At 56.0% G+C, this 12,312-nt stretch overlaps 1 protein-coding gene across 1 annotated transcript in view; it reads right to left on the reverse strand.

Moving 5' to 3' along the window:
- Positions 1-12,312, reverse strand: part of TNS1 (tensin 1) — a 195,665-nt gene that overhangs the window by 98,306 nt on the left and 85,047 nt on the right. The window contains 4 exon segments of the mRNA XM_021075207.1: positions 439-610; positions 2,870-2,919; positions 9,468-9,518; positions 10,532-10,573. Of these exon segments, the coding sequence (XP_020930866.1) occupies positions 439-606 (168 nt within the window). The 5' untranslated portion in view covers positions 607-610; positions 2,870-2,919; positions 9,468-9,518; positions 10,532-10,573.

Raw genomic sequence — 12,312 nt, forward strand, 5'->3', positions numbered from 1 at the left:
GCACACACACATCCCACAGGGACACAAACACCCCACATGCACACACACACATACATATCCCACATGTTCATGCACACACACATCCTACATGTGCATGTGCGCACACGCACACACATCTCACATGCACACACACACACATCCCACATGTACATAGACACACACACACACATCCCACATGCACATACACACATCCCACAAATGTGCACGCACTTGAGCGTGCACACACACACAACTTGGCTCCAGATGCTGCATCCCAGCTGCAGAAACACTCCTTAGAGTAGAACTAGGCTGGAGAGTGAGTGAATTCTAAGCCACAAGAGATGCCCGGGGCCAAAGGCAGGTGAAGGAAAAGCTGGCACAGGGCAGGTGGACCATGAGGAGGTGGCAAGCAGAAAGGACAGGGACACTGGGCCAGCGGGCAAGGGGCCCCATCCTCACCAGGTAGTTGCCTCCATGTTTGGACTTGAGCATCTGGGCCACCTCACGGAGGTTGCTGCGGAAGTTGTCCTCATTGGCTGTGCTGGGGAAGGAGACGGCGATAATCCGCTCCGTGACGTACACCAGGTCCAGCTCACAGCTGTCCTCCGTGCTCCGGCTCACACTCATGTTTCTGGGCAGACAGCAGGCAGACAGGGGTCTAATCAGAATCCAGGCCCCCCAGGACCAGGTCCAGGTATCCGCACCCCCTACACGCCACATGTCTCCCCCAAACCCAACCCAGGGGAATAGGCTGCTCTCTGACCCAGAGCCTAGGCCACAGGTGTCCCCTGGCAAGGCCCATGCATCCAGCAAGGCCAGTCTGGGCGCATCGGAGAGAACAGAGCGGGGCAGGAACTGGCAAGGATCTCTGGCCATTTCAGAACCAAAGAGTGATGACACCAATTCTAGGTGCTCATCAGTCCTGTTGGCACTGCTTCAACCTATGATCCCAGAGGTCAGAGCCAGGGCCAGAACCAGCCAGGAACGCAGGGGTCCAGCTCAACCTCCCAACATACTGTGGCTGCCTGGTCTGGCAGAAGTCTCTTGAAGGATCCCCGGACAGCTCCGTAAGAGGAAGGAGAGCCCGAACGGAGTGCTCTCCCATCCGGGAGCTGACTCTTTGCTGCTCTCCCCTCGCTCTGAGCTGTGGGAGCGTGGGCAGGGAGGCCCCTCAAGGGAAGGGGCAGCTCAGGTGACACGCTCACCTGGGCTCAGGTAGGCCAGACCACAGCGCACATTCCAGCCTTCCCAGAGGCAGGCTGACTCCTGCCTTTGGTTCTCTGGCTCTCTCCCCACCTTTGGCAGTTCCTACCGCCTCCCAGGGCTGCTTCCTGCCGGTGACCTCCTGATTTCTAAAGGCCCAAGAAGCAGACGGGGCTGCTGCCCTAGCAAGGAGTCCCCAGACATCCCAGTGCCATCTAGGCTCCTCAGAGAGGTGGGGAACCCTCGGGCTGGGCACTCGGGAGGGAGGCGGGGGCTCACACCTGTACGCCTCACCAAGCTGCTCCTCCAGGGGAGGGTCCAGGGTGCCCATTGGGGAGCCCAAGGGAAGGGAATGGGTCCCGGGACACTGCATTCCATTCTGAAGCCCCCACAGCTTCCAAGGGCCCCTGGCACCCTCCCCTTCTCACCCCATCACCAGCCTCCTGGTGTCCGGCCTCCTCCCTCCACCCAAGGTGGACAACACGCACAGTTCAAGTCGGTAGCCTTTCACTACTGCGGGCTCAAGCGGCAGCTGAAGGAGCAGTGGGAGGAGCACAACCCGGGTGTTTCAAACTGACCGGGGTGCGCTGGGGACACCAAGAAGCGAGACAGAATCTAGATCGCCACCAGGATTAACTCTGAGCCCAACTGCGTAGAGGAGCTTGGAGACAGGGGGAGCCAACGGTGACATACAGCCTCTCCATGATTTCAATGACAAGGACCCAGGGGTAGAGGGGCCAGGGGGCTGGGAGCCCACTTTGAATTTGATCTCTGGGTCCTGGCCATTCTTGTTGGGGAAGACAAACTTTACACCGCAGCCTTTGGGGGCGGGGCTCCTACTCAAGGCAGAACAGCGCCACCACCTGGACAACCTCAGCATCGCATGCTGCACCCACCCACCCCAACATGATTCTTGTCCAGGGGAAGACAGGGTCCTCTAAAGGGGCCCTCCAGCCTCTGTGGGTAGGTGGCAGCTGGACTACAACCCCCTGGCAGCTTCAGCTACACACCAGGCCCTCTCTGGCTGGGGCTTTATTCCCGGAGCCAGTGTCTCACTCATCTCGGGAGCCTCAGGGGTAAAGGGGAGGCAGAGAGGGAAGGGCACAAGTCAGAAAACCAGAGAACCTGGACACAGGAGAAGGAGACTCTGAATGAGCAAGGCATCAAGTCCCCTGTGCCTGCCTTTCCCCAGCCCCCAGCAGCCCAGCCAGACTGAGAACCTTCCTTTTATAAGTGGCCCTCTGACATCAGAAACCTCTGCCTGTTGAGAGGACTGGGATCTAGCACAGGCCCATGTCAGCCACGCCTGAATGCAAACCCTAGGGCTTCCTCTTGGTGATTGCAGGACCTCTAACAAGCCACTTCACCCCCCTGAGACTCAGTTTCTTCATCTGCCTAGTGGGATAAAACACTTACCTTGCAGGGTTGTTGCAAGGACTAGATGAGATCATGCAGGTTAAATAGAGAATCCAGCTCAAGGCCTGGCTTCGAACTAGAACTCAAAACATGACCATTTCCCAGTGGCATCTCCCTGCATCCCCTTGCTATGGTTTTCGCGTCTGCCGCATTCCCTACCCAGTGGCTTTGTGACTTCCATCTCGGAGTCCCAAAGGCATGACTTGCTGAGAACATGCTCACTGACTTCACTGCCTGCACCCCACCCCCGGCCCCCCATAGACGGGCATACCTGATGGGCTGGGGATGGGCCTGGACACTTGGCGTGACTCTGGTGGAGCCCTGGGAAAGAGAAGAGAAGCAGCATTAGGGTGGAGGCTGGCCGGACGACAGGAGAGCAGCAGAGAGCTGTCCACGAGAGCAGTCAGGGCCACGGGCAAACACAGATTTCCTCTCCTGCCTCTGCCAACATTCCAGCCCAGGCACCCTAAAGCCTCAGCAACACAGCAACCCAAAGCCAAAAGCAATCAATGCCAAGCCCATGTGAGCGAGCCTGTGTGCCTGTGAGCCCCCAAGGGAAGGGCTTTCCTTCCCCGGGCAAGAAGAAATCGCGAACACTGAGAAACTACGGCCTGGGCTGGTGCCATCTGCCCTGAGTGCACATTCAATAAAACAGTTACTCAACTGATTCCATCTTGGTTCCCTGGACTTTGGAATAGTAACCCCAAGTGGAGGATAGAGATGGTAAGTGTGGGTTTTTTTCTTTTCTTTTTCTTTTTGTCTTTTTAGGCCACACCCTTGGCGTATGGAAATTCCCAGGCTAGGAGTTGAATTGGAGCTGAGCTGCCGCCACAGCCACAGCCACAGCAACACCAGATCTGAGCCACGTCTGCGACTACACCACAGCTCACAACAATGTCAGATCCTTAACCCACTGAGCAAGACCAGGGATCGAACCCGCATCCTCATAGATACTAGTTGGGTTCATTACCACTGAGCCACAGTGGGACTCCTAGAGATGGTAAGCATGAAAGAAGGAAAGATGGGAGCGCTGGCACCCCTCTGCCCAGCTCTGAACATTTCTCCTCCAACCACCAGCAGCCCCTATGCCTCTCCTTTAAAGCAGCAACACCGGTCATTCAATCCAAAGTTTTGAGACAAGAAGCAGCTGGGCGTGGCGTGTACCATCTGAGATCAGGGCTAGACAGCAAATCATGTTTCTGAGGACTCACTGCTCCTTGTCTGTTATCCTAACCCGCTCCCACCTCTAGGGTTGCTGACTTGTAGAAAAGTAGGCAAATGGACCCAAGCTAGTACCCAAAACACCCCAGGGCAACCTGATGGCACATGATGAAAGCGCGAGATCCAGTTCAGAGTCCCACAGCATCCTGCTGGGCAGCCTTGAGATTAACTGAATGCTCTGAGCCTTTGTAATATCGTAAGTAAGATGGGATGATCCTTATGAGCTTGTGTGAAGAGTACAAGGAATTATACGTGAGTTCCCATCGTGGCGCAGCAGAAACAAATCTGACCAGTATCCATGACGATACAGGTTCGATCCCTGGTCTCGCTCAGTGGGCTAAGGATACAGCGTTGCCATGAGCTGTGGTAAAGGTGCAGATGCAGCTCAGATCCCACATTGCTGTGGCTGTTGGGTAGGCCAGCAGCCGCAGCTCCGATGTGACCCCTAGCCTGGGAACTACCATATGCCGCACCTGTGGCCCTAAAGAAAAGCAAAAAAAAAAAAGAATTACGCACATGAGGCGCTTACATGTTGTTACTGTTACTACATCAAGTACAATTAAAAGGGGAAAGATACAAACACAACATTCACTCCTATGGAAAAGCAAAGCCCTGCATCAACAGCTGCCCCCCCACCCCCGATCCTTTTCAGCCACCTCACTCAATGCAGAATCTGACACCCAACCTGTCCATTCCCAGGCCCAGCCAGAGTCCTCTGAATTCAATGGCACTCTTCAGACAAACTCCCCGAAACCGGCCTTCCCTGACCATCAAGTTGCATCCACATCTTGGAAGAGGCTGGACCACAGTCCACCAAGAAGAGGAGAAACCGAAGCCACAGTGACTCACCCCCAAGTCCTGATGCCTGGCAGAGTTCACCCCTAGGCTCCGGGCTGGGCCCCTGGAGCCCCGAGAAGAGAAGCTCCCTTCAGCCATCTCCAGGCCCGGAAGCACCTACGAGGTGGGGGCGAGTTGGCTGTACAGCCCAGCTCCCAACTGAGCCCCAAGTCAGGGCAGCCCTGCTCAGAAAAGGGTTCTCCATCCAGCCTCTGGTCAGAAGGCTGTGGCCAGAGTCCCCTCTGCCTGGGCGGCCACCCAGCTCTGAACAGCTCAGCCTTGGACGAAGCAGCAGGAGGAAACAGCCAAGTGGGGCTGTCGGGGCGGAAAGTTTCTCTGTCGCCACAGCTCTCCTGGCCCTGAGGACTTGGGTTGGCATGAGTCAGGCTTTGGGGGTGGAGGAGGTGCGAGGGAGGGGGCGGTAAGGAGGGGTTGAGCTGTATTTGGTTTTCAAGACCCAAACCAGGCTGTTTCAAAACGACCCACCCAGAGGGACGCAGAAACCCAACACTCCATCCGTCTCCATTCTGCTGATCCCTGATGAGGAGCCACTGAAACTCCCCAGGCCCCAGGCCCTGCTCCAGGCCCCGGGGCCACCCTGCTATAAATAGCCCCTCGGGTTCCGGCGACTGCTTGATCCACAGCCATGTTTGGAGGAGGCCACCACAGCTGCTTCGAACAACTGGAAGCCACCACCAGAGCCAAGGCTGGAGGTGCGGCCAGGACCACGGGGCCAGGCTTAGGGAGCCGCAGGGAGACAATGGGATATTGAGACCGGCTTGGCAAGGGGACCTGGGAGCCGATGGGACCCTAGGGGAGCCTCCACGGGCACAGGGGCGAGAAGGATGCGCGGGGCGGGAGCGCCGGCTCCTGCTTCCCCACCCCTCTCCTCAATGTTACAACACTCCACATTCCTCCGCCTCCCCACCCCAAAAAAGCCAAGGAAGATAAATAAAAACTTGGCCCCAACCGAGTCTGGCCATGGCCACACTGCCTCCAGAGGTGATAAGACAAAGTCCAAGCCGGCTCTGCTCTGCCGAGCCAGCCAGGGAAGGGGAGGCCGGGGAGGAAGCTGCCCTGGACGGTGACCCCAGCGGGGAGGATGGAGATGAACAGCTGGACGGTCATCTCCCGATGAATCATTGGGCCGCCCCCTAACTGACAGGGCTTCCTGTTTTCTGCAAAGTTTGGGGGCATGTGACACTCGCTAGCAGAAAGCAGACGTGCACAGGTAACACGTCCGAGGGTTGGTGGCAGAGTCACAGGGAGAACCGGGGAACCACCAAGGGGCTGGGGGCGGGGGCGCATGAGTAACACAACCTGATGCTCCAAGAAATACAGTGACCTCACACACGCCAGGCGAGAGACAGCGCCTCCTGCGGCTGCCTAATCCCGAGGGCCTTTTTCAAGAGGGACACGGGCCTCTCTGCTCCCCATCGTCATGCACATGGAGTGGCACCAGCCGTGCGCAAGGTCCCTACGGTCTGTGAAGGCAGGTGCTCCTCCACGGAGCCAGGGTGAGAAGCAGCCACTTGGTCTCACTGACCCATCTGTCAATGGGTACAGCAGAGTCTCGGGTGATTTCTCTGCTCCATTTAGAGCCTCTGGGAAAAACCACCAGAGGGCTTTGTAAAGAGTACTGGAAAGAGTTTATTTCATCAAGGCAAGCAAGCTCTCTGGCTGCCTGTAATCCCATTCCTTTCCTCACTGGGGCTCTCAAAGCCCTTTACACACTCAGCTTTGAACTTCCCTATCCTTCCCCAGACAGGGATGGATAATAGGACTTTTGATCCACCTCCCTAGGCACCAAGAATCTGCCCTATCATCATCACCAACACACAGTCTTTCCTCTGCTTAAACGACACTGGGAAAGGAAATTCCACAGCCTTCCCCAAACAGTGTCTTACTTCTCTTATTATCGGGCAGTTCCTCCTGGTATCTAACCCTCACCCTTCCTGCTGCAGATTCAGCGAACTCTGTTGGCCTTGGTCCTCGCTGCAGGCGAGAGCTGCTGACCACTGCTCAGACACTCCAGAGCAGCTCAAGATCCATGTCCCCACCCCCCGGCTCCATTTTTCACCCTCTTCTTCCCCACCCTGCAGCACAGCGGGAACCCCAGGATCTGGGTGGGGTTGGTTTGGAGCAACGACTGCGTGGGAAGAGTCCTGCCTTCCTTTGAGGTCCACAGACCAAACACAACAGCCCTGGACCAAAAGAAAAGCTGTTTCCTGAGCCCCAGTCCCCAGGGGGCACAGTTGGGAGGAGGGTCTGGAAGCGACACCCGGAGCCACGTCAGGCAGCCAGAGACTGGTGACCAGTCTATGACAGACACCCTTCCCATCCCTGTGTCTCTTCTGGGGGCTGTGGCCACCCCCACCCCTCTGCAGCAGCCCCTCCAGCCCCTCCAGCCACACCTCTTCCTCTGTCCTTCCTGCCCACCGGCCCGGATTTTTCCAAAACAAAGTGCGACACAGCACACCAGCCACAAACTGCAACACATCAACCTCATTGGAGGAAAACAGCCATTCCTGCCCTGTGAGTCCCGGGCCGCGGGCCAGAGACAGGAAAACAGCTCAACAAACAGGCACATTATCACAGCAGCAGGCTCAGGGCAGCAACCACGCTGCCTTGAAAACGGGTGTCCTCACCCGGGGATGACTGCAGGAGAGCCTAGTGGCTGGGCAGGGGACCAACTCAGGGACCTTGGGGTCGCCCAACCTGGAACAGGTGTCTGAGAATCTCAAAAGGTACGTTTGCTCTCCCTCTTTGCAGCGCCAGGGCCATTCTGGAATTTGCTCACTTGCTTAGCCTTTGAGGAACTTCAACTAAACTAACTAGACCCAAATTCATTTTGTCCCTCCTCCCATATCCAGATATGACACCCCCCCACACCCCTGACACACACAGACACACACACTTTCAGCCCAGATCAACAGAATCTTCTCAAAAGAAAAAAAAGAAAAAAAAAAAGCCTCTAATCGCAACTAAGCGGCAACCTCTTTCTTCCCCAAGACCAAGGTCATACACACCCTCACGTCAAAAAGTTCTTCTTGATGTCTACCTTCACTCTCTCTTGCTGCAGCTTTACCTGTAGGATCTGCCCGGCCCTGGCTGGGGTTGTAAGGTGCCGCTGTTCTAGGGCTGGGCTAGACCATTGGCTCAGAGGCTTAGTTCAGATATCATCAGCCACCCTGTCTCCTGGTCAATGGTCAGGAGTCCTGGAAACTCCAGATCCAGGCAGTGGTTCCAGGATGGGATGGAGAAGACATTTCATGGAGTCAGTGGGCCCCTCCAAGCCTCTGGTTCCTCATCTATAAAACGCGGCCACACCATCTGCCACAGCAAGACGTCACGTGGATCAAAAAATATCCAGCCCAGCTCCTGGCCCTTAGCCAAAATAACAGCAAGAAGAATGGCCAAGATTTACTGAGCACCTATTATATGCTCTGTGTGTATCAAGCTAGTTAATTCTTAGCAGTAGGTACACAAAAGATTAATTTCTCCCCTACACCCCAGCCCCAGAAATGTCACAAACTCAGACAAGGGTCCCTCCCCAGCATGTGCATCTGTGCCCGGGGGGCCCCCCCGCACATACCTTGAACAGAGCCTTCCCCACTAATTTGAGAGGCATTGTCCTCTCTCCTCCTGGACACCTCCGGGACGCCTCCGACTTGCAGGGCTGGCCTCGCGGGGCTGGCCCAGGGCAATGTGGCCAGGTGGTGGGCTCACCACAGACAGAAGTGCGGCTGCCTGCAGGAGCCCAGAGCCTCCCTCCCAGGCCCTCCCCGCGGTGGGTCAGGCAGCTGTCAGATGATAGGGCCTCATGCCATCAACAGCTCCCCCTGTGCCAACCGCCAAAACCACTCCCTGTTCCTCTGCTGATCAGGGCGGGTGAGGATGGAGAGGCCAGCAGAGGGGCGAACTGTCAGAGAAGGGTGGGGAAGAAAGAGAAGGGCCCCCCCCCTTTGCCGGGTGGGGAAGAAAGAGAAGGGCCCCCCCCTTTGGCCCCTGGAGTGTGAAGACAAGCCCAGACACGAGCATGGCTCAAAGTAAGGTCCAGGGAAGCCCCTCTTTCCTTCCCTGGGGTCCTTCTGCATAAGGGTCCTCCTGAATCAATGCATTTGGCCATTTTCTTTCTTTCTTTCTTTTCTTTCCTTTTTTTTTTTTTTTTTTTAGGGCTGTACCCACAACATATGGAAATTCCCAGTCTAGGGGTCCAAATGGAGCTGCAGCTGCTGGCCTACACCACAGCCACAGCAACGCTGGATCTGAGCCTCATCTTCAACCTACACCACAGCTTATGGCAATGCCAGATCCTGAACCCACTGAGTGAGGCCAGGGATCGAGCCCACATCCTCATAGGTACTAGTCAGGTTCATTACCGCTGAGCCACAGTGGAAACTCTTAGGCCATTTTCAAAGCCTCCTCTCTCCAGAGAAGCAGGGCCTGCAATTCCCCAAGGGCTGATGAGCCCCCAGGAGACCCTCTTCATCTCTGCCCTTAGTCCCTCTTGCTGTGGTATTGCCCGTTCCCCTTGTCCTTCCTGGTGACTGCTTACCACCCAGCCAGGCCTCGCACAACCCCCACCCTGCAGCACTCAGCTCTGCCTCAGTGACAAACTCTGGACCCAGCTGATCAGGAGGCCAAAGTCAAGACTGAGGCTCAGGACCTAAGTCGTGGAGCCTGCTCACCCTCCCAGCCCCTCTCCTGGCACAGGTATGGCCTGCCTGTAAGACACCATCCACCTCCCCCAACCCCCTGGGGGCACCAGGGATCCCCCACATCTTTCTCCTCCCTCTCCTCATACTTACGTCTTCCTCAAGGTTTTTCCGTGTGTTCCCACCCCGGAAGGCTCCTTCTCCCTGGAAACAAAGAAAAGGCAGAGAGGGGAGTCAAGGGGAGTCATCAAAAGATGCCAGGTCTTGGAGGAGTTCCCATCGTGGCACAGTGGAAATGAATCCGGCTAGGAACCATGAGGTAGTGGGTTCAATCCCCGGCCTCGCTCAGTGGGTTAAGGATCCGGCATTGCCATGAACTGTGGTGTAGGTTGCAGACACAGCTCAGATCTTGCATTGCTGTGGCTCTGGTGTAGGCTGGAAGCTATAGAGCTCTGATTAGACCCTTAGCCTGGGAACCTCCATATGCCTCGAGTGCAGGCCTAAGAGAAAAAAAAAAAAAAAAAAAAGACGCCAGGTCTTTCACCTGCTGGGTGTGGCAGTGGTGGGAGTGAGGGCTTGGCAGAAGTGCCTGGGAGGGGGGCTTAGTTGTTTGTGTCTTTGTCCAGAAAAAGTCCCGCAGCACTAACCATACCCTCTCATTTGTGTCTCTCCTGGGGGGAGATGTTATTATTCCCATTTTGCAGACAGGAAAACTGAGGCACAGACAAACTCGGACTTGCCTACAGTCTCACAAACAGGCTGTGGAGGAGTTAGGATGGGAACCAAGGCCTCCATCTCCAAGGCCTCCATCTCCAAGCCCGTGACGGCTCACCACTGCCAGCCTCGGTTTCCCCACCACGAGACCCACCCACTTCCTTCTCTCCTCCTCCAAGCAGCCTTGAGGGAACTCTCTTCTGCCTGGCTTTCTCGCATTCTACATATTTAATAAAGAAGCCACTTTATTTAACCACCGGCCTCTCCCTCCCCACCCACCTAGTTGCCCAGCAATCCATTGCCAAACACACAGGGGGATGGTCAGATGTCCGGCTCTCAACGTCACCCATGTCCCCACCCTTCCCTCCAGTTCCCCAAATCTGCTCCAGAAAGATGTCCCCCCACATACACATATATCTGTTCACTTCCCCCGCATCTTCCTTCTGCTTTTCCGGCCTCGCCAGGCCGTTCCCGGCCACCCCACCTCGCCCGCTGTCACTCACCTTGTCCACTACATTCTTGGGGGCAGTTTCAGTGTTGATGGGCTGTGGGCAGAGGGAGAAAACAGCGTGAGGCCTCCGGGCAAACACCCGCAAGCTGGCTCTCTCCCCAGAGCTGGTGGCCGAGCTGGGCAGAAGGTTCCCGAGACAGCACCGAAGGCGCCAACCTAAGTCTCAGACACAATATGCTCACCCCAAGCAGAGTGTGGACAATGAAAGACATTCCTACTGGTACTAGAATCTTCCAGCCTGACCAGCCTCACAAAGGCCCCTAATTCTGACAGCCACTGACCCCTCAAAAGGAAACAAACAGCAAGTAAGTCACTCTTGCTCGGACTTGCTGGGCATGCATGCCCCAGCTGGCGTTTCACTGATTCACGAGAACCCAGGGAGGGAACAGCTGTGACTACCTTTGATTCCCACTTTACAACTATTAGGAGAAATTAGAGTGGCCCAAAGTCACCAACTACTAAAGGGAACAGAAGTGCTGGAACACCGCCTCGGGTCTTTATGCTTCACACTTCACGTGAAACCACAGCGGCCCCCACAGGGAACTTGCCAGAGTCCTCACTCTCCCGTGGGCTTTCCAGGGCCACCCCCACCATTGGCCCTGTCCCCTCACAGACCTCAATTCCCACGCCCAAGGCTCTGCTCCATCCAGACCCTTCTTTGCAAGTCCCAAATCCAGCCTTTGCTTGTGGAATGGCTTCTCTTTGCCTAGAAGCTGTCTTCTTCCATGAGGGTCTCCCTGAACACCCCAGTGAGAAGGGCTCTCTCTCCCACCCAGGAACTCCAGCATCTGCGGCACTTATCTGGTCCTCCGTGCAAGACCAGAATCTCATCATGGGAATATGTCTACTTCCCCAACTATTGTTTTGGTTGTGATTCTTATCCCACCTGCCTCTGAAACAGATTCCAAGCAACCTTTTTACCAACGCAGTTGCCACATGCCTCGTGTCAGGGACTATGCTTTATGTGTCGCCGGCCATCAATAAACACCTGTGGACTGATCCTGTCCCTCACCCTGGTGCCACCCTTTCCTCGCCCAGACCAACAGAAGTGCTTCCTACGAAAGGCATCCTGCAGTGTGGACTCTGCAGACACCCCGTTCCAGGGCCGCTTCCTGCCCACAGTCTCCGGGGCTCCGTTTCCAACTCGGTGATGTGGTTAGAGGGGCCCTTGAATCACGCAGATGGACGTGAGCATGACTGCCAAGGGCATGCAAACAAGCCTTTGCTAAGTTGAGCGTGGACCAGGTTGAGACAGTGGGTCTCAGACTAGGACACACCTCCCAGCGCCATCCCTAGAACCTGCGAGTAAGTCGTCCATATGAGGACAGGGGAGGGGCAATGACCCCTAAGAGGTTCTGGCCTCTGGGAGAACTGGACCAAGACAGGCATGAAGGAAGCAAACGGGTTGAGCTGAAGGCAATAGTGCTATTTCTAAAAATGCCCAGACTTGGAGTTCCCACCGTGGCACAATGGGTTAAGAACCTGACTGTAGCAACTCAGGCCGCTGCGGTGGCACAGGTTCAACCCTCGGCCTGGCACAGTGGGTTAAAGGGTCCCGCATTGCTGCAGCTGTGGCAGAGGTCACAGCTGCAGTTCAGATTCAATCCTTGGGCTGGGTAACTTCCATAGGCTGTGGTTGCAGCCACAATAAAAAGAAAAATGCCCCGACTTTAGCCCCTACTGCCTGGAAGATGGGAGGGTGAGGCCAAAATTTCTTTCCAGGTGGATGAAACCTGTGTAGTTCAGGGTCAAGGCAGCTTGGGATGGCTGACG

This window comes from Sus scrofa, chromosome 15 (genome assembly GCF_000003025.6).
Source record: "Sus scrofa isolate TJ Tabasco breed Duroc chromosome 15, Sscrofa11.1, whole genome shotgun sequence".
In the NCBI taxonomy this organism is placed as follows: Eukaryota; Metazoa; Chordata; class Mammalia; order Artiodactyla; family Suidae; genus Sus; species Sus scrofa.